The 23,270-nt window shown below is 41.2% G+C and overlaps 1 protein-coding gene across 1 annotated transcript in view; it reads right to left on the bottom strand.

The window, feature by feature from the left end:
- The window catches only part of COCH (cochlin), a 35,825-nt gene extending 13,287 nt beyond the window's left edge, over positions 1 to 22,538 (bottom strand). The window contains exons 1-5 of the mRNA XM_054026576.1: positions 22,419 to 22,538; positions 22,079 to 22,124; positions 21,882 to 21,926; positions 9,739 to 9,895; positions 1,351 to 1,484 (exon numbers count right to left, since the gene is read on the bottom strand). Coding sequence (XP_053882551.1) covers positions 1,351 to 1,484; positions 9,739 to 9,895; positions 21,882 to 21,926; positions 22,079 to 22,124; positions 22,419 to 22,538 — 502 coding nt within the window. The remainder of the gene's footprint in view (positions 1 to 1,350; positions 1,485 to 9,738; positions 9,896 to 21,881; positions 21,927 to 22,078; positions 22,125 to 22,418) is intronic.
- Between the last annotated feature and the right edge of the window lie 732 nt (positions 22,539 to 23,270).

Raw genomic sequence — 23,270 nt, 5'->3', positions numbered from 1 at the left:
ATTAATTCATTGCATCTCACTGCAGTCAAATTATATTGCAGGTGTTTAAAAAGTAATCAAATCTGAAAAATGTACAGTTGATAAATAATTAGAGCATTATTACAAGGGGCCTGTGAGCTAAGGCTGACCGCTATGGCTCCTACTGAAGCCATCTGGATTTGATGTCACTCAGCACCACTCAGAATCAAGGCCTTAATTTGTAGTGGCCACCTTATGGGAATTACTAGTGTCTCATAGACTTGGCAGGTAGAATTTATGTAAACAGTTTAGAAGCACTACAGAAATTTTTAATTCTCCTGTAAAATAATAGTCCAGAAACTACAGAAGCTTTCTTCTGTCGACGTATACTTCTGAAACCAAAGCCGCAATGCATGGCCACAGTGTTGCTAAGGGGCACCCTCAGATATATTCCATCTGATCCAGTGATACCTCTGACCCTGCTTGCCAAAAATCACTTTTATAATATTCCTTGTCCCAATGCTCTTTAGAGAATGAAAGCCCTAACCAGGCATGATATAGATAGACACACAGCGGAGTCTCTCTTTACAGGTAGTTTTATTGTATATACTGAAATCCTCACAAGAAACAAGTTTCACAGAAGACCAGGTTTTATCTGTCTGCATGATGGGAGGTAAAGGAGGAAAAAACTTGACTGGCTATTCTTTAAGATTAAGGTAGATCAACAAATGCCAGTTAACTGATAGTACAGACAAAATTCTCTTTAAGGATATGTGAACCTACAGTGTAGCGGTTCAAAGAAGACACTTAAGCACATTATACCTAACTAAGGTCCTGATCCTGTGAGGTACTGAACTCCTATGAGAGTTGAGCACTGGACAAGACAGGGCCCTAAATGAAAAAACATACAATGTGGTGTTATTGATCTACATGATCCCCTATCTTTATTCAGTTTCTCACAAAATGAGGACAGGAATTTTCCTGGAGGCCTTTGGCAAGGTTGCTTTTTGTGCCATTTCCCTAGGATGAAGGCTATAGCATTCGGTACCCTCAGAACAGTAACAGACTGGTCAATGGGTACTGGTGCCCAGATCCTCAATGGGAGTTGAATTCAGTGGGAGTTAGATGCCTACATACCTTTGAGGATCTGGGTCTGAGTAACTCAAGTCTGCTTTATGTATCAGAGTCAGCAGCAATCATTGACTGAATAGTCCAAATTGGAATAGTATGGTAAGGGGATTATAAGAAAATGGAGGATAAAACAATGAGAAAAGAAGAAAGTTGGTCATTGTTTCTAAAGCATGCTGTATAGCCAGAGGCCACTGAAAGGCCTGGACAAATTTGTTAACATTGCAAATATGTTACTAAATAATAAATACTTGATCCACCTACCAGCCACCGAGAAAGATGAAGCCCATCTAGTGAGCACCTGAGACTGAATCCCATTGGCATATACGGCAGAGTAGTTCTCTTTTCCTGGCAGGGTTTGTACCCTCACAGTTCCTCCCGCATTGGTGATCACCCCTCTGGGATAAAAGAGGACGGTCTTACCACAATGTCAGCTAAATACTTTACAAGTATACAGTAACATTTTTAAAGAGGCATTAAAAAAACCCTGGAAAGGACAAGGTCTTAATTTTTAAAATTATTTTACTGTTACCAACTGCCACTATTATAACCAACTAAGCTAAGTAAAACTATGAAAAAAAACGACAGCTGAGGTAAGCAAGGTTGGACACTGCTGAGACTCCGTCTCAGGCGGAGGTGTTTGAGAAGGAACCGAGGATGGTTCACCCACGCAGCTCTATATAGCCATGGTGCAAAGCACAAGGCAGAGTAGAGCACGTGCAGGCCGACTGGACGCTGCTACCTAAAAATCTCAGATCGAAGGTGCCTGGGGCACATGCACACCTGAAATGGAGCACCCATAGGGACATGACTCGAAGAAGAACCAAAGGCTCTGATCAAAAGAGGTAAATTAGAAAACTATAAGGGGATGGGGTGAAGGTGAGCTCCCAGAATTTCTACTGAACCTGTTCCAGCACAGTGCTGTATGCTTAAACTGGGAACCGTGGAATGGTTTAAAAGACTTCTGGTTAGGAATCATGAGGTGTTCTCCCGGGCCAACAAAGGTATTGGTTATACTGCACTGTTCTAGCTCTAGAGTGATGGGAGGAGAAACCAACCAATTAAATAGCTACCTCACTGGTTGCCAGTAGGAAAAAGGAAAGAGGCACTACAGGACATTGAGGAAATATACCAGGAAGACATTATTGAGCCTTGGACTATGGGTTCACCCATAGTTCTGGTTCAGAAAAAGGAAGGCGGCACCAGATTCTGGATGGGCTATAGAAAATTAAATGAAGTCACTTTAAAGGTTTCTTATCCATTACCACGAATAGATAGTACCATGCATGCTATAGCAGGTTCAGTCTGGTTTTCCACACTGGGTCTTAAAAGTGAGTATGGTGAGTGGAAGTGGATCCAAAGGATGGAGAAAAAATTACTTTCACGGGAGGACAAGGCTTATGGCAATTTAAAGTAATGGCTTTTGGCTTGTGCAGTGCATCAGCCATATTTGAAATGTTAATGGAGAGGGTAGTACATGGCATGTCCCTCACAGCCTATCTGTTATGCCTACATGCTATCCTGTGCATGGTAAAACCTTTGAACAGGAACCAAACCATTTACAAAATGTTTGTGAGATGCTGAAGGCAGCCAGTTTGAAACTGAAGCCGAAGAAATGCGAGATGTTCCAAAAAAGAGAGAATCTACTTGGGCGCACGATTAGTAGGGAGGGAATTTTCACTGACAAAAGAGAATTGAGGTGGTACAGAGCTGGCCAACTCCCAGACACTTATAGATGTACAGAGTTTTGCAGGGCTCTGCTATTACAGACGGTTAATTTGAGTATTGCAAAAATGATGGTATAAGTTGGGTGGGAAAGGGAAACAATTTCAGTAGTCAGCAGAGTGTGATATAAATGTTTGTTTTTAGAGTTGGAAAAGGCTCCACTGACTGGTCCTGTCATGGCCTACTTATATTTCAAACTCGTTGGACAGAAAGGCTGGTGTTTATGGTTTGGCAGAAGTATTGACACACGAACTCCAGGGACTTGAGAGGGTGGTAGCTTATCATAGCAAAAGTCTACATTCTCCTGAGAGAAATCATTGCCCCACCTGAAAAGGAACTCCTAGCAGTGGTTAAATCTATACAATGTTTTTATCACTATTTGTATGGAAGGAAGTTTATGGTCAGGACAGACCAAGCTTCTCTGCAATATCTTTTTAGGCTCAGAAATCCTGAGGGACAGCTTGCCAGATGGTTGGAGAAGCTGCAGTGCTATGATTTCACAATAGCGCACAGCCCTGGTCATATGCATTTTAATGCTGATGCCTTGTCCAAGCAGCCTTGCTGCAAACCCTGTCCTAAGAAGGAGAGCAAGGAATTAGTTGTTCAAAGGAATGGGAGTGCTTCCCTTCCTCTAATTCGCAAAAGGGCCCATGTTTCTGATTTATCCACTTAACCATGGGGTGGGGTTGCAGGAATGGACCCAAAGCAACTCAAAACTTCCTAAAAACAGGATCCTGACAGTAGGGTAGTGTGTGACTGGAGAATCACCTTGCAAACGCAGCCACCTTGGAATGTAGTAAACACCACAGTCAAAGCTTTCTAGTCACAGAGAGAGAGCTTGGAATTTAAGGATTAAATATTGTATAGGAGCAGGGTGAAACCAGTGGGTGATGGATCCAGATACCAGTTGGTTGTACCAGATACATTGGAAAAAGAGGTTCTGAGGTTATGTCATGATCTCAAAACTCCTGGACATTTTGGGGTTACAAAATGCTAAGGGAGAATTTCTATTAGGTAACACACAAGCAGGATGTAGAAAGCTGGTGCAGGAAATCTGATCCTTGTGTTACAAAGAAGGGTTCCTCTAAAACTGGGAGTACCCTCTTGCAGCAATATCTTGTGTGGGCATCAATGTAATGCATTGCCACTGACGTTATTGGGCCCTTGCCCTGTGACAGAGGCTGGCGACTGATATTTGCTGGTAGCTATGGGACTACTTTACAAAGTTGCCTGAGGTTTACCCAATAAGAAATCAAAAGGTTATGACAGTAGCAGAGATCCTTGTGAATGATTTCTTCACCAGATTTGGGATTCTGAGTGAGTTACACACAGATCGGGGTGAAACTTTAAAACCAGGGCTTTGGAGCTGTGTTCTAGTTCTGCTACAGCTCCAGGCAAAAACCTGCAGCTCCACTGCTCCAGAGCTGCTCCAGGCTCCGCTCCTAAGCCCTGTTTAAAACTAAAGAGTTTCAACAGGGTTGTGAAATTCTAGGGGTTCACAAAACTTGCACCACCCCGACACATCCACAGTCTGATGATGGTCAAAAGGTTCAACAGGACTTTGGGGGTTCAGCTAGCTACCGTTGTAAAACAGCACCAAGAGGACTAGGACTAACGTATCCCATTCCTTTTGATGGCTTATAGAACAGCAGCCAATGAGAGAACAAAGTGTACTACAGCACACCTCATGTTTGGGCATGTGCTAAGGCTCCCTCCCAGCAAACATTTTGTATGGAGTTTCTGAAGAGGAACAAAAGGGTTTCAACCATTTGGATGATGCAGGACCCCTATAATCCAAAACTGAAAAAGTTCACAGCTTTGCTAGGAAACATTTGAGAACAGCTGCTGATAAAATGAAAAGACTCTGTGACCTGAGGTCAGACGGGGAAACTTTTAAAAGAGGAGATGCTGGTCTGGTTCCACAATCCTAGGAGAAAAAAGGGTAGGAGCCCTCAACTGGATAAAACTTGGACAGAACCCTACACAGTAGTAACTCAAATAAACAAAGTGGTGTGTAGGATACAGTTTGGTCCCAGGACTAAACCCAAAGTTATCCATAAGGACCATATAAAACAGTATCAAGGGGTATAGCATTTCAAACAGAATGGGCAGGAATTGTCACAGCCAGCAAGTTCCACAGAAACAATAGACATGTCTCAAGAGCACACTGAAACGAAATCCAGGGAGAGAAAAGCCCCAAAGAGATTTGGGTGGGAATAAAATTATTTTATGTTGGGGATGTGAAACTATCCTGACAGACACCATGCATATGTAAATAGTTAATTTGTAATTTGTTAAATTAGTTCTTTTCTTTTTGTTTGGGATGTGTTATTGGGTGTCACCATTTTGGGCCTCATTGAGACTATTGACAAAGCTGAGGTTGATGTTAGGTTTGCGGAATGCGCACTTGATATTAGCTGAAATGAAATAACCGTATTTCTGGTATCTGTTTTTGTTCATTTGTTAATGAATTTGGAAAGTTCATTTTCATGATAGCTCAAGATTTCCTTTAAAGGTGAAATTCACCTTATACAGAAGGTCCATGTGGGAGCTAAGCAGAAGGGCTTGTGAATTTCCGCCTAAATGAAAAAAACAATTTTTGCTATCAAAATCTGATTTATGTTTTTACAGAACCACTGTATTTTACTCTGGTGCCAATGCCTTGCGTGCCAAGGCTGTTTTGGTTATACTGGAACTTTATACATTTTCCAGGAACGCTTTTCATTCTATTGGTTAACTAATGATCACCACATTTTTTCCTGTTGTCCTATCAATGCCTGACAGTGACAATCCACAGAAGTGGGCAGCCCTTTCTCTTGACCAGGTGCACTATTAGTAATAACCATGGTTTACATTTAGACAATTCTTTTCATTCCAAAATGCACACAAACAAAACAGAGTTACAGGTAAACCATTGAAATGCAGACGCACAGAGAGGGCCATCCAATATCTCACTGTGCAATACTGCGTGGGAGTGGGATTTTTGGCCCTGGACATCAAAACAAACGAAACAAAGTTCACTATTATGAAAGGTATAACTTTAGTCCAAAGCCCCTTGAAATCTCTCAACAAGTTCATTTATCTTTAGACCAGACCCTGGGTAAGCAGACAGGACTCCAATTTTTAAAGTCTCATCTTCCCCTTCAGAGGCATGGAACTCAATGTACCTATCGTATCTCAGAAGGTAATGAAGAGCCAGCTTAGCCTTCTCACATTTTTGGCATGTCTCTTCCCAGAAGGTCTTGACGTATCAAGCCCAATTTTTAGACTACTAAGCTATTCCTCCAGATAGTAGAGGTGGCCTTTTTCTCAGATACATGTATAAATCAAATCAAACTATTAACACCTGCTGGAGCAGCCAGTGGTAAGCAAAAACAGTTCTACAGTTCAAAGAAAAGGGAAATCAGAGATTTTTGCCTCATAGAAATTGTTTTCCTCTGGATAAATGTTCAGTCACTTTGGAATTCATGATGGTCCTGCCAGGTTTTTCATGTGAAGAGGGGCCCAGCAGCTCCACACAGCTCTCCTCAGCAGCACATAAGCTACTTACTTTAAAAAATAAGTTATTTGAGATGCTGCCAAGTGCCTGTTCTCTTGACTGGGCTCAGAGTAACGTAATGTTCAGATCGATGCAATTGTCTAGGTAAGGACAAGACAATGCCAAAACACAGTCCATGAAAGTGGATAGAGATGATGTTATCATGCAAGGACAGGAAAAAACACGTCAAAATGAAAGGAAATGGATGTTACCTTTAAACTGCGGAGTCAATGTTCCAGTGGAAAAACACAAACATCAAGGAGCCCAGAGCTGAGGCTGCGCCCTTAACAAAAGTGTGTACTCATTTGACTCAGTCCAGAAATCTAAAGGCAAACTTCTCCTAGCATATTTCGATGCTAATAATTTTGCTATCCAGTTGATGTTTATGGGAAATCTACATGTGCTATACAGGGACAGAGCAGAATACAGAAGTCAGGATCTGAGAGGGGATACAGAGATACATCTCTGAGAAAGGAATTTTGCCCTGGAAGTTTCCATGATAAGAAGCACTTTTCACCATGTTTCAGCATAGCAGCCGTGTTAGTCTGTATCCGCAAAAAGAACAGGAGTACTTGTGGCACCTTAGAGACTAACAAATAAATTTTTACCATGACTACACTGTAAAATGTGTTTGTAAGTAGTTAATTACAGATGTCATTTCTGATGGAACTCAAGGATGAAAACAGAACCCCAAGTGATGACAGCGGAATTAACTTGGCTCCCATCTTTCTCTCCCTACTCCCAGACTTCTAGCTGCTAATGCAATTCCTTCCATCTCCTTCCTCCCCTGTGGCCACAAGAAGCGGCATCCTTCCCAACTGCAGCCTGCTGCTGCTGGCTTGCCTGTATTCTCCATCTTTGACCCAGAGCTGTTCTGGGTTCAGTGCCAGCTTTTCCCTACAACACAGGTTCTGTTGTCTCTGCTTCCACTGCACTCCATGTTTCTGGCGTGACTTAGGAACAAGACCCAGCAGGAGCAGGCAGTGGCCCAAAGTTTCCCAACAGACCTAACTGCCCAGAAGTGCATTCCTCTGGCCAAACATACTCTCTGCCAATTTTCTCCTAGTGAACACCACAACTCAGGAAATTCTCATACCCCTTGGGATTAGCCTTGTGTCCTAAAGACTAATATAGCTAACTTGGTAAAAGTGTGGCATTTCTTGTGACATTGGGAGTATGGGAGTCCAGTGTCAGACTTGAGGCATGTCCCACCTCTGACTAGGCTTTAAAAGTTATCTAGTGTTTAGCATATACCATCTAAAAATTAACATATTGGGCCAGATCCTCAGCTGGTGTAATTTGGCATCTAGGCCACTATTACCCCAGCTGAAGATCTGGTCCTCAATTTTGCCTTCTGATTATTAATCCAATTAATGTCTCAAGGGTAGCTTTAGCTCAGTTCCTCATGTCTAGGCATAATCATCAGTAGGTTCCCTTCCACTCCTCATGACCGAGATATACCTTTTATTGTCTAGTCAGGAAAAGGCTGGCGATGTTCCGTATCTTGACAGTAATAGGCATATTAAAAAGAAAGGAAGGATTTAATATAATAACCAAAATGGGCACAAAACCTCACATCAGTTACAGTATAGGGAATTATTTGGGGCCATAGTCTACAGTCATTACATATGTCAAATAGTATTACTCTAGCAAGTAGTCCATTGAAGTAAAGGGGACTACTCGTGTGAGGAAGGATTGGAGAATCCAGCCTTGAATTAGTGATGGGTTAATTCCAAATCCTGAATCCAGATTTGCATCTAAACTGTCACATGGGCCTATTTTTTATTCAAATACAGTTTTACTGTGAAGAATTCTTTCATTTTTGGTTGTGAAGTCAGTTCTTTAATAACTCGCATGAAAAGTTTTTACAGCACATTCTTGAACTGTTAACTTTTTTAAATCTAAAGTACTGTACTGCATTGTATTTGTACTCACTAAAAAGCATACAAACTATTTGCGTAGCTTTCAAGAAACATACACAATACTATTGTACAGCAAGTAAATGACTCTACAAACTGCGCCTTCAAGAAGAGTTCAGTACATGTGTAGAGGGTAGTATATTGCCCATTACCTAACCCTGGTTGGGAGTGTGGTGGGAGTTTAAATTTCCCCAGCACAACCTCCTCACGCTCATACTTTACATAGGTGAAGTGGTTTTCACCCTAAAAGAATAAGCAAAAATACCAGAGAAATAATAATTTCTTAAAGAATAATAATTATAGTTATTACTAGTGAAATAGTGTTTCCTAGTATCCAACCTAGACCTCCCTCACTGAAACTTGAGACCATTGCTTCTTGTTCTGTCATCTGCCACCACTAAGAACAGCCGAGCTCCATCCTCTTTGGAACCCCCTTCAGGTAGTTGAAGGCTGCTATCAAATCCCCCCCTCACTCTTCTCTTCTGTAGACTAAATAACCCCAGTTCCCTCAGCCTCTTCTTGTAAGTCATGTGCCCCAACCAATCACATGCAGTGGGACAAATCCTTCCTTAAAAGCTTTAGAACATAGATGATCCCCCAAGTTTTAACCCCAAGAGCTACATAGTGCACAAAAACTACACCATAATTTGAGTAATTTTGTTTTAAGGTCATAACATGCTACATTGCCTAACTTCCATAATTAATTACTCTTAAAAGGAAACAAATTCTTTCTTTTAAAAATTATGTTTAAAATACTTAAACATTTCTAACCCACACTAAATGCCTGATGGCCCATATAGTGACAGTAATTACAAATATATTCAAAATCCTTTTCTTGCTATCCAAATACCCAGATTCATGGGCAAAATTTTGCAGCGACATAAGTGGTGGTGTAAATTACACATTGTGTAAATTGTAGTCATGAAAACAAATATAATTGGTAAATTAATGTAATATTGATTAATACTGAGCTTGTATGCAGTAAATTGTTCCTGATCATTGTTGTGTCAGCTTACAGTGGGACTGAAATTGACTTGAGCAGTGTTGAGAATGGTGTGGCGTAAGAAAGTAGGAGAGCGGAAGCCTGCTTTATCTTACACCTTCCAACTAGTAACTTTTCAGGCTATAGTCTCCCCACTTCCACCTCCCATATCTATAAATTATACTCATTGCGCACCGGTTGCCAGGCTAGTGCAAGTTATTCTACTTTGCCATTTACACCAGTTTTAAGAGCATCTTTCTATCATTATTGTCACTGTTGAATTTGTCCCTGAGACTTCATGAAAGTTACAGCCACTTACTCCAAGCTGTATTTGACTTGAAGTCTTTTAATGACATTTTGTTGGTGTGTTTTGAGAATTGTCAGGAATATCCATAATTTGGGTGGCAGCTAAAGGTTACAACTGAAAAATATAGTTAATTTCTAAAATGTGTTTCCTTGTCATCTTGATTAGTAGTCTTCTAGCTTACCTGTGAATGGCAGCTCCACAGACGCTGGAAAGGGAGGCATAAACTACATTCCCAAAGACATAGAACTGCCATAGCGGGCAGTCTGCTGGACAGAGGACATCTGCTCTCTCCTTTCTGAGATCAACTCCCCTTGTAAGGCATGTGATGGTAGTGGGGGCTAAAGAGGAAAAGAAAAATTTGAGCTCTGAGGCTTGAACAGCCTGTTAAAATGAATCTGGAGGATCATTTTTCAATCTACCCACCGTATCTCAGTTTAAAGCACACATTTTAATTTGAAATTAAGCTACAGCCTTGTCTTGTACTGCAGTCTGGCTTTAAGGATTTGGGTACAGCATATATCATGGGCAATGACCAGGAAGATTACACACTCTTGTTTCACAATCATGTTGGAAAAAGCAAGAACCAACAAGAAATGATTGAAAGCACTGAACTACATTCAGCAGAGGACAACACAGATGATGGTGGCAAGCTGGAGGGCTTTGGAGGAGAAAGGCACCAGCAGTTCAAAGCAGCAGCAGCAGCTTTCTCTATTACTAGGGCGTACGGGCATGAGGAAGGCTGCTCAGAGCCAGTGAACCCCCAAAAGTGGGCAACACCGTCCATGAAAGGAATGGGGGTCAGGGATGTGTTGATTCAGACCATCCCCTGGACAACCTCCACCAACAGAGCTCCTAAGAAGCTCTCAGCAGAAGCTAAAGCCACCATCGAAGATGGAATTCATAAGAGAAGGTGACAGTGGTACCATCTTCACTTCACTTCAATCCCATTAAGACTATCAGAAAAATTGAGGCCCGTGCAGTGAGGTTAGATATTCATCTGTCTGCCCCAGCAAGAGTGAATTAGGTCTATTATTGCAATGCTACCTATTTCTAGAACATGTAAGCCACTGCCATGGAGCGTATAGGAGAGACAAGGTGGGTGAAGTAATATCTTTTAATGGACCAACTTCTGTTGGTGGAAGGTACAAGCTTTTGAGCTTCACAGAGCTTGTCTTCATGGACAGCATAGAAAGCTTAGTGCAACTAACTGAAGCTGCTTTTAGTCAGTTGCATAAAAAAAATCATTTTTAAGTGACAAAGGACACAGTGAAAACAAGTCAACCACGTGGTCAATAGACATAGATAAAATGTAACTTGGCAAAGTGAAAACTTCATGTTTGTCTTTGGCTGGGATTTTGAAGAGCACCTCAGTGAGTCAGATGCCTTTGTCCCATGGGAAGTTGCTGTCTCTTCTGTTTTTTCTATTGTGAGCTCAGGCATATTATTTTCTCTTTTTAGCAACAATAACTATTTAACATACATTACATTACATTACATTACAAGTACCTAAAGCTATTTTCCAGAGAGGCTTTCCATTATATAAGTATACAAAGGGAAAGCCAAGTTATTTTACAAGATATTTCTATGGAATGGAAATGGATGGTCAAATGACTTAACTGGATGTAGGGGTCTGGTTGAGGCAGTGTGCCATATTAGCACTTCTCTTTTATCTCCATCAATGTCTGCAAAATTTATTTTTTATTAAAAACCAAAAATATTACTTGGTAAATTTTTGAACTGATGAAGACACTTTTCAAATATGAACCTATGTCATAATTCATCTTCAGAGAAACAATAGTTCTAAAATGTGTGAACTGCTCCATTTCGCTCAATATGCTGTATGTTAATTCTGAAGTATAATGATGGTTACATAAGGGGCAAGTTTTCAAAACTGAAAATCAGAAAGCCTTGCACCTACATTATGTGAACAATTACTGTGACTGTATGTGGGAATTTGGCAGTTAGTCATGCAATGATTTAAGATGACTTACCATATGCAAATATACGTATGGTAACGGCACACAAATGTAGGGTCACTCCTGTGCATACATTTTTGCATGAGGATCAAGCCTAGTTCTTTTGAGAACTTGGTATTTAATGTGCAACATCATTAACTATTCTATCCCCAGTCAATGTAGCACGTCCAACTAGTGTGGGAGTGTGGCAAACTTGGGTTTTTTTCAGCAGTAACATCACTTCTGCCTCACAATCTGACCCCTGACTGGATACCGATATTGACTTTCTAAGAACAAATCTTGCCCCTGACGTCTTTGCAACAGATTTTTTTCCTCTCCGTTAACTACTGTATCATCAGCTATTCATCCTATAGGCCTAAAATGTAGAAATTTTACCAGCATGAAGAGAAAAAATCTTAAATGGATCTGAATAGATTCCAAGGCCAGAAGGGACCATTGTGATCATCTAGTCTGATCTCCGGTAGGCCATTGAACTTCCCCAGTAACTTCCTAGAGCATATAAAATAGTTCTTCACCAACTTCACATACCCTGGGCTGCAGAGATTTTTAGGGGGGTCTGGGACTAACTCTGTAACTGAGGCCCCCTCACCCTGAGAGGAGGCCCAGATAGGGAGTTGGGGGTCCATCCTGCAGCAGCAGCTTGATTTGTGTCCTGAGGGACTGAGCCTGGCTCCCCACTCTGGGCATTGCGACCTGATCATCATGACAGAGGGACTGCTGGGCCAAATTTCAGTGAGTGTTACTGTGACTCGGTGCACCAGGTTGCAGCACTACTCGCTCTGGGGGCCCTCTCAAATAGGAAATCCTGGGGCAAACTCCCCCATCTCCCCCTCTAGGATGGCCCTACCTATATCACTCATACTTGCAGCAAAGATCACATGTGATACTATTACTAAAAGTGCTTTACCTTGGGATCACAGCAAACAATTCTGTTTTTCATTAGCATATTGAACATACTGCATGTCAGTGAGACATGAAAGTGAGACATGACCCAGAAAGTCTCATATTTTTATCTCATTTATTATTTTATAAATGTGTTAGTTAAGATTTTTATCAATGCATTTGCCAGTAAGGGCCTTATTTTCAAAATAGCAGAAGTGCTAGGGACAGAAATGCAGGAGGAGTTGTGAGAGAACTTTCTGGATATTTCTGTGTGCAAATACCATATTACACTTTTAATCACAGTAATTGTGTGTACCAGATAGGCATACAATTGTGCATGTGGTTTTGCAGATGAGCCTTGGCATCCGATATTTTGAAAATTAAACCCATAATATGAGAGACTTAAAATGGGAAGGGGGGAGGAGTGAAATGAGGACCTCTAAGCTTTGTGAAATCGTTTAAAAATACACTTTTTTTGGATATTTATAAAACGTTTTTTGTTTTACTTTAAAAAAAAAACTGTGCCTCTATGGTCCATCTTGTCCTATTTAGATTGTAGGATCTTCAGGGCAGGGACAGGGACTTTTAAAATTTGAGTCTTATACAGAACTAAGCATATTGTTAGTGCTTCTAATTCTCTGAAAGTGACAGCCACAGCACTTAAATTCTGCACGACCCTCTGGGTACTACTTGCTTTCAGATATAATACTTACTTTGGGTCAGAGCCTAAGCCACAGGGTATTATTATTCAGAAAGCTCATGCCACTTGCCTCAAAAAATATTTCCAGTAAGTAAGGCAATTGTGCTTGAACAAACATGTTAAGTTTCATCCAGACTGGGGGTTTTTTAATGTAAGGGAAACAAATTTATCTCTGTAAAAAGTTTCATATGATTTTCAGATTAAAAAGTAGCAGGTCCAAAAATTTGACTAAATATTTCCAGGAAAGCAAATGGCTAAAATAAAATCAAGAGCATACTGGTAATGAGGGTATAACTCCTCTTCTATAAATTATGTAAGGAAGTGTCTTCAGGCTAAGAGATTCCCCCTTTTTTGTTAGTCATAACAATACTCCTATCCAATTCCATTAGTATCAATGGGAACTGTGTACACTTACAAGAGCAGATGAGGCAGGTGGCATGGTATAATTGTTTAAGTACAGTCTGGAAGTCCAAAGCTCTATTCCCATTTCTCTTGCTGACTGGATAATACATCATGGGATTACCTGGTTGTCAGAGGTGCTGAGCAGTACATCCCCAGCTCCACTGAAATCAAGTATCTTTGAAATTCTGGTCATTAACTTCTCATTCTCAGTTTCTACATCTATAAAACGGGGACAAATACTTACCAGCCTCAAATGAGTGTTGTGGGGATTAAGTAGTTAGAGTCTGTAAGGAACTTTGAACCCACAAAGTGCTTATAAAAATATAAAAATCCTCGGTATTATCATTAATTAGGGTTCCCACAGTCTCCCTTCCCCAATGATCTACTTATTTAAAGATGCCACTGTACCCATCACTACAAGTGAGCAACCTAAAGGTCCTTTCCTCTGACTCACTGACCGTATCATGTAGTCTACTCTCTGCTTCGTGCCAGCCCATTGTGTGCAAGGTTGTAGAACTAGTCTGTCCCTGTGGTAAAAGAAACAGATTTTCCTTTTTATTCTAATTTGTTATTTCAAGTTCATCTCAGGGAATTAGTGACATCTTTTTATTGGTTTAATCTTCATAAATTCATGGCTATGTAACGGTGCCTGTTGCCACGATGCCAATGTATCCTGACAGTCCCTTACTGGGCTTTCCTCTTGCATTTGTCATGTGTCTTCATAATCTATGGAAAATTCAGTACTCTGATTTTAATTGACTTTTTGAAATTCACATTACTCATATTTGCAAGCAATTAAACTGGCTCCTGGTGCAAAGGCTAATTTAGGGGCAAATGCAGGAACCTAGTATTCAACCCAAATAGTGAGATGTACACTGGTTATCTCTAAGAGATACCTCTCCATAGACTGCTGTGCAGCTACAGAGCCACTGCCCAGGGTATCTCAGCTCTGGTGGCTGAGATAACATGCCGTACCCCACACATGCATCACAGTAGTGATTTTTGGGAACTGAAGAAGGGCCAAAGGGTCAAGAGCCTCTGGTCCTCCCACAATCTCTCTCTCAGCTGCACAGTGATATGCATTTCTTGCATAGCCCTTCCCCCAAACAATCCAACTCCTTTCCTAGTTCAGCAGAACTACATCAATTCTGCTGCCAGGAAGAACTCTGCAGCCACAGACATGGGAGCTGGATTTGATTTATACTCTCATCCTTTCCATACTTGTATGGGGTCTAATAAGTTTTCCTCTACTTTTAAATGTTCATTTGTAGACCTCTACCAGTCTCCCCATGTTACAGTTAATATTACTGTTATGTTTGTAATGTTCTTCTCCAGTACAGCAATTTGGTCTATGCATAATTAATAATAATTCAGAAATTAATAATCATTTTGGTCTGATGCTAAACTTTTTACCTTCTCAAGTACACATCCAAATTCAACACTGAGGATAAAGCCTGTTCAATGCATTAAAACATTTGAAACATAGAGAGGTCCTTTTAAATATTCAGTGGTTTGACTATCTGTGTCTAGCTTAATTGCAAATAACAAATGTAGTAGATAAATGCTAATGAAAATAGTTGTTACCCATAAGTTACACCCCTAAGTATTTTTCACTTGATTCTCGTTCTATTTCTGAATTAATTTGATAGAACTTTCCCTTAATTTCATGAAAATGTTTTGTGATGGGAATTTGAAAACATAGACTCTAAATCTAATTATGTTGCAGGAGAAAAGCTTATCTTGCAATTTATCATTACAGATCCATTCATGTCCACTATAGACTCCCAATGGCGTTTGGAGTGCACAGTGAATGAAGAATTGGGCTTTAAAAGCTCCAAGAAAATGAGCAGACTCCCACTCTATCATGGCTTGCACACACACTCTATACTTCACAGAAACACAACACCTCAGAATACTGTGTGGAAACACATTGTATTTCTTCCTGATTTAAACATGATTTAATGGAGGAAGTTCCATGTAGAAAGATAAGGATGGATGTCTTGCTTCAGTGCTGGACCTACAAAAGACAGGGGAGAACCTATTACAAAGGCTTTGAAGTCTGTCTTCTCTCCTATGACATCCATCAAATAACCATACCATAGATTTCAACATTTTGTGACCCAAGAACCTCTTAATGCCAACTGGAAAGGGAGTGCAGAAGGGTTACAGGAATCTCCTGATTCTGGTGTGTGCATTCTGGTTCACCAAAGAATGCCATGTGAGGTCTCAAATGAAAGCAAGTGTCATGCCAGACAGCAACATCATTGTGAAATTTATGTACAGATGCTATGTAAAGAATTATGTATATATATTAGGACCATCACATGATTAAAAAAATTAATTGCATGATTAATCATGCAATTAATCATACTGTTAATAATAGAATACCATTATTTAAATATTTTTGGATATTTTCTACATTTTCAAATATATTGATTTCAGTTACAACACAGAACACAAAGTGTACAGTGTTCACTTTATATTTATTTTTATTACAACTATTTGTGCTATAAAAACAAAAGAAATAGTATTTTTCAACTCACCTCAGACAAGTACTGTAATACATTGTCTTTACCATGAAAGTTGAATTTACAAATGTAGAATTATGTACAAAAAATAACTGCATTAAAAAATAAAATAACGTAAAACTTTAGAGCCTACAAGTCCACTCAGTCCTACTTCTTGTTCAGTCAGTCACTCAGACAAACAAGTTTGTTTACATTTGCAGAAGATAATGCTGCCCGTTTCTTATTTACAATGTCACCTGAAAGTGAGAACAGGTGTTCACCTGGCACGTTGCAGCCAGTGTCATAAGATATTTACGTGCCAGATGTGTTAAAGATTCATATGTCTTTTCATGCTTCAACCACCGTTCTAGAGGACATGCATCCATGCTAATGCAGGGTTCTGCTCGATAATGATCCAAAGCAGTGCAGACCGATTTATGTTCACTTTCATCATCTGAGTCAGATGCCACCAGCAAAAGATTGATTTTCTTTTTTGGTCTTTCGGGTTCTGTACTTTCCACATCAGCAGGGCTGGCTCCAGTGTTTTTGTTGCCCCAAGCGGCAAAGAGAAAAAAAAAAAAGCCACAATCGGCGGCAGAGCCGCTGCCGCTTCGTTCTTATACAGCAATTCGGTGGCAGGTCCTTCTCTCCGAGAGGAACTGAGGGACCCGCTGCCAAAGATCCCCTTTCCATTGGCCGCCCCAAGCACCTGCTTGCTGTGCTGGTGCCTGGAGCCAGCCCTGCACATCAGAGTGTTGCTCTTTTAAGACTTCTGAAAGCATGCTCCAAACCTCATCCTTCTCAGAGTTTGGAAGGCACTTCAGATTCTTAAAGCTTGGGTCGAGAGCCAGGAGCCAGTTTAATTGCTTGCAAATATGAGTAATGTGAATTTTAGAAATCTCACATTGGTACCTTCTTTGTGTTTTGTCATATTTGCAGCAAACGTGTTCTTAAAACGAACGTGCTGGGTCATCATCCGAGAGTGCTATAACATGAAATATATGGCAGAATTCTGGTAAAACAGAGCAGGAGATATACAAATCTCCCCCAAGGAGTTCAGTCACAAATTTAATTAACATTTTTTTAACAAGCATCATCAGCATGGAGGCATGTCCTCTGGAATGGTGGCCGAAGCAAGAAAGGGCATATTAATGTTTAGCATATCTGGCATGTAAATACCTTGCAATGCTGGCTACAAAAGTGCCATGCGAACGCATGTTCTCACTTTCAGGTGACATTGTAAATAAGAAGCCAGCCACGTTATCTCCTGTAAATGTAAGCAAACTTGTCTATTTTAGTGATTGGCTGAACAAGAAGTAGGACTGAGTGGACTTGTAGGCTTTAAAGTTTTATATTGTTTTGTTTTTAAGTGCAGTTATGTAACAAAAAAAAATCTACATTTGTAAGTTGCACTTTCACAATAAAGAGTTTGCACTACAGTACTTGTATGAGGTGAATTGAAAAATACTATTTCTTTTGTTTATCATTTTTACAGTGGAAATATTTGTAATAAAAATAATATAAAGTGCACATTGTACACTTTGTATCCTGTGTTGTAATTGAAATCAATATATTTGAAAATGTAGAAAAACATAAAAAAATTAATAAATATTAATGGGCAGTCCTTGTTTAAAAGTGAGATTAAAACTGCGATTAACTCAAAAATAATTGTGTTAAAAAAAATTAATCGTGATTAATCATGTGAATTAATTGTGATTAATTGACAGTCCTAATATATATTCTTAAAGTTTGTATCAAGGTGTTAGTCACCAGAAAAGGTGAAAAACAGGTTATCTGTCAGACAGGAGATATCTATCCATCTATCTGTTTACATGTGGACTGAGTATTGTTTCATTCAGAATGGGTCCCATATCACCAGTCTGAACTGAATGCAAATGAAGGATTGTCAAAAAGAACTGCCAGGAGGGGAAACACAGTGGAGATAGACAACTTTATCTTGAGGTGCATAAAGGAGATTTGCTTGAGTATATTGGGTGGGGCAAAGAGCCTGAACAGGCACCCTTCACTGAGGAAGAAAAAGGACAGTACTCTTGTTTCATAAACGAGGGGTCTAGGCCAGGCTTGGTTGAAAATGGAGGCTGGAGAATTTAGGGTGAGTTAAGTTTCTTTAGACAAAAGAGTAACTTGCTAGTTTAGTCTCTAGAAAGCGAGTTATGATTTTGTTTTTTATGTATCCATTTGTCTCCAAAGTTCTTATTCACTATTATTTGAATCTCTAATCTTTGATAATAAATGTATTACTGTTTTCACTATAAATATATCTAAGTGCTGTGGTGTTAAGCAAAGTGCTGTACTGAGTTACAAGATGATGTACACTGTTCCATTGGGAACAGCAGACCTGGTAGTTCTGTGAGTGTTCAGTGGATAAGGGGCTGGACACGGCAGGGAACACTGAGTATTTGGGCATGGGTCTGTGCTTGAACAGAGGAAGTGAGGCCTGCAGGGGTCTGGAAGGCAGTGCTTGTGCTGCTAGAGGCCACTGGTTTCAGAGAACTGACCCACAGCAGGCACAGACATAGTTGCTTCATGCTAAGGGGCAGGCAGTGGTGAGGTGCTTTACAACCCTGGATACCCTTAGGATGTATCACACATTCCATAGCTCTTCTATCCAATACTTTCCTAAATTACCATCTTTGCACTATACAGTTCTGCTACTTATTACTGCAAAAAATGAACAACTTTCACACAACTGTCAAACAAGAGTCACTAAACATTTAAAGGGAGTCTTATCAAGGTAAAAGCCACAACTAAATGTTGCCCTGTGTTGCTTGGGTATAGGAGAGAGCAGAATCTGTCCCAATATATTTAAAGAACAGTTTCATTGTAAACTATTATAAAACCAGGGATTATAAAGAGTGAAATAGCTTTGCGTCATGTCACTGCTTATGCTTTTTTTTTTCCTTTTGCCATTTTTGTACTGCTTGCACAGTGAAACTGAAGTATTCACTTTCCTTTTCTGCCTCGAGCCTTCAAACAAGTATGTGTTTAAATTACACGGAGAAATAGTCCGACAGGTCTTGTCTATACTGGGAAAATGCATCATGTTGGAAAATGTGTTAACTAACAGGTTTATACTAATACAATGTTAAACACAATTTTGCCCTGAGCATAGACAAGGATAACTGGGTTTAAAAATGTGTTAATGGCTATGTTGTCTGGGTTTTTGTTTGTTTGTTTTGACATTTCATTTATACTGTTTTGTTTCCTTTTGAACAGCCTATGGTTAACTAAGACCAGCTAACAAATAATCAACATACACAGGTGTTTCCAGGATTGGGCAGATACGGTCAGTTTCATTTGTGGCATCTAGAGCCTAATCCAGCTCCCATTGAAGTGAGATGAAATATTCCTATGGATTTCAATAGGAGTAGGATCAAGAGTAAAAATTTTGAAAGCACCTAAGTGATTTGGGAGCCTAAATCCCTTTGACTTTCAGTGAGACTTAGGTTCTTAAGTCACTGCTGAAAATGGGATGTAGATGATTTTGAAAATGTTGCCTCAAACCTCTGATGCCCTAATGTCATGTTGTTGAGTGAGTGTGGGTGGGGAAATATTTTTTAAACTTATTTTCATTTTTTTTAATGAATAAAAATTTCTATTAATATTACCTTATTGAAAACCATTTAAAGCAACCCTAAGCAAGGGCATAAATTAAATTGCCAGTGTTCCTTTAATATCTCTTTAGTTGCTTTGATAGATACCTTTAATTTACAGGACTTTATCCCAGTTAGGAAGGATCCTAAAGAGTTCTTCTATTGTTCCCTGCCAGTGTTGAAAGCTATTTCCTCTCTTTATATGTACCTGCAAATAAATGGGCAAAATTGATCCTGGTTTAGGTTCTGCATTACTGCCTAGTTAGAAGATCCTCAGTAACTATTTCTATTTATCAGTTGGACACCAGGCCATCATACTAACATTACAAACAAATAAACAAACAAATGAAAATAGCAAATGAAATTCTTATATTATACATACAAATTTGAAGTCACTCACCATTTGGGGTCAGGATCATGCTCTGCTTCCAGGAATTCATCGCTGGACAGGAGGGATTCTGGCTCCTTTCTTTTGCGCTTGCTTCTCTCCCATTGATGGAGGGAATGGAGAGAGTTTCATTTGGGAACATGGTCCCAAAGACAAAGTGGTTGCACTCCTTAGTTGCTCAACTGATTTGCCTTCTTTTATTTTTCTACTGCCATGTGTCCACTTGGGTGTGATTCCGGCTCCATGGAGTCACCGTTCTCCCAACAGCAGAGTTTCACTCATCTGTTACACTTCGTCAATATGCCACCCACAGTCTGTTGGGCACTTTTGTATGTCTCTTCCCTTCCAGGGTAAAATCATGGCAGAACTGGCTTAAAGTGTTTGCATTGAGTCTTATAGTCATAATATGTTTGTAGGTTGTCCGATATCAAATCCTTTTTAAGCTTCGTAAATGTCTCTCACTCACTCTCTCATATACATACACTACTACATTTACCGTTCACTTTGTTACACTATAGAAAAGTTTGATACCTTTGCCTCCTGAAAGTTTTTCAACCTACCCAGTACCGATTTAAAACAAAACAAAACCGGAAATACCAACTCTCTCCATCTCCTTCTATGCTTCTCACTTTTAAAAGACAAGTCTTGTCATATAGCTACAAACCTATGTTCTCCCTTCAAATAATTATGTCAAAATAATATGGAACCAACAAAACAAAACAAACATTCTATTAAACATTGCTCAATCATTTTACTTTTTGATGTATGCTATCTCCCATGTTTAATCTGTTTAGTTTATTAGCCTTTTGGAGCAGGTATCTTGGCTGTGAAACGCCTAGCACACTATTGGTACTAAAGAATAAAATAATAAAAATAAAATAAAAATATTTGTCTTGTGTATCATTCATTGTATCTGGATAATCCCATTTGCAAGCTGTGTTTTGTTTATTTTTTTGGCTAGAGAGAGGGCGGATAATATCAATTCACAAAGAAGTGTTAGTTAACAGTTACCCCATCACGAAATTCTCCTTCACAACCGGACATATAGTAGCAGGGAAGGAAAGGCTGGTGCTACATCCAATCCCATATGGTAACAGCATTGTTTTTTTTTCTTCAATATATACATGTGGATTTCAGAGCACTTTGAAAATCCAGTTTTGAACAGAAATGGTGCTGCAGTTTTAACTCTGGAGCAGTTAGCAGTGGCTCAGTAACCCAATGAGGGCATGATAGGGTAAAGAGACGCAGCTAGCATCTAAATTCAACAAACAAATAGTCCTATGAGCTCTGAGATGTGATCCCATCAATGTGGTATTAGTTTGAATATTTGCCTGGTTAACAGAATTTGCTAATATTATGCGAAAAGCAAGGACATGCTGGTGCTAGTCTTTATATAAAAGAGAAAAGGCTACTGTGTGTTCAGTCATTTCTTACCTTAGAGCATAAACAAATTCCCGGTAGCCCATACACAAAGAATTATTATTTTCCTATCACAGTTACAGTAAGAAATTTTCAGGTGAGATAGAAAAGGATTCTACAATCACAAGACACGCTGCTTTTGTACTTGGTTTAACTTGCACTTGGTGTGTGACTCTTAAAGCCGTGAATAGTTACAGAGATGCTTGAACGCGCCACAATTCGACATTTTAAACAAATCTAAATAAAAAAATTAAGTTCGCTTGGAAAAAGCAAGCGCAAATTTATATTTAGCAATTGCGGAACTCCCTTAAGTCAAGCGCTACGCTGGAAATGTATGTCCAGGATTGTAGAGGGAGATGATCGCTAATGTGTAGAACTGGCTCAGCCCTATGTATAAAACGGAGCCTCTGAGAAATAACGGAGACTATCAACTCACCCGAGCCGTCGCTTGCCCGCACCGGGCTGGCCAGCAGGACGCCACCTGTAATCAGACACAGAGGGATTCAGTAGCGGCCCCACAGCCGAGCAGGGTAACTGGGTGCAGGCGCGCTTGGCCGTGGGGTTCGGAGCGGATCGCCGCGCCGCGCGGGCAGGCGGGGCGCGGTGACCGGGGGACGCGGAGGCGCTACCCACCTAGCAGCATCAGCACAGGAGACATGGCGGCCGCGCACACTGGCACCTGAGGAGAGGGAAGAGAACTTCAGCGCAGCGCTCGGCAGCGGCAGGGTTAACAAGGCGCCCCCTCCCCCCGGTGTGTGGTTAGGTGGAGTTAGGGGCGTCGGTGGCCAAGCCTCGGGGTGTCTCTGGCACCGGGCTGGGAGGTGGAGTGTGGGCACCTGCGCGGGGCTCGCGTGAGAGGGCGGGCTCTCCTGCGCCAGGCACCGGCTGCTTGGCTCCGCTCGGACCCCTGGGGACCAGCCCCGGGAGCTCCTGGCGGGCACAGCCTCGTGGGGGCCGGTGGAAGACAACCCACCCCCGGGAGCTGCAGCACACTGCCTGGCTGGCGACGCTGCCCAACGCGCTGCTGCTGCGGCTGGTGCCTGTGACAGCGCCGCGAGTCCCGCGCGCGCTTTAAACCCTTCCACGAGCGCATGAGCACTGGGCAGACCCGCGCAGCCTGGGTGGCCTGGGCGGGCGACCCGGCGGGGAGGGAGCGAGCGCCAGGCTGACAGCCTCACTGGTAAATTGCCTGAGGGCAGCAGCAAGCAGATGCGCGGGGCGCCGGCAGGGCCTCTTCTCCCGGCCCTGCAAGCCGATCGGAACGGATTCCCAGGCACCCGTGTAAACCTGGCCGCCTGTGGAGTGACTCCGGAGTCACACCTGGACAAGTGAGACCAGAACTCGGCCCGGGGGGCTCTACTCTGCCCCCAGGGGGTCGATGGACACACAGGCAAACAGACCTGCCGCCCATCCGGGCCAAACCTTGGCGATCGTGTACAAGTTCATAGACAGTCCCTTACCGTCTGGTGGGATAGCACTGTGAGCTGCATCTTGTGCAAGGACAGCTCATTGCTGGGCAGGAGGGAGCTCGGCTCCTTTCTCTCGCCTCCCCTTCTCCCCCGTTGATGGAAGGGATGGAAATTTTCCTTTGGGAACAGGAGTCTCCAAGACAAAGCCGTTGGATTCCTCAGCTGTTCAGCTGATTCCCAATCCTGTAGTTTTTCTATTGCCATGTGTCCACTTGGGTGTGACTCTGGCTCTGTGGAGTCACCGTTCTCCCATCAGCAGCGTTCCACTCACGCCTGACCCTTAGCAATATGCAGCCCACAGCCTGTTGGGCATTTTCTGTATTTCTTCCCTTCCTGGCTAAAATCGTGGCAGAACA

This window comes from Malaclemys terrapin, chromosome 4 (assembly GCF_027887155.1).
Source record: "Malaclemys terrapin pileata isolate rMalTer1 chromosome 4, rMalTer1.hap1, whole genome shotgun sequence".
Lineage (NCBI taxonomy): Eukaryota > Metazoa > Chordata > Testudines > Emydidae > Malaclemys > Malaclemys terrapin.
Note: the sequence above shows the minus strand (reverse complement) of the source record. Positions and strands in the feature narration are given on the sequence as shown.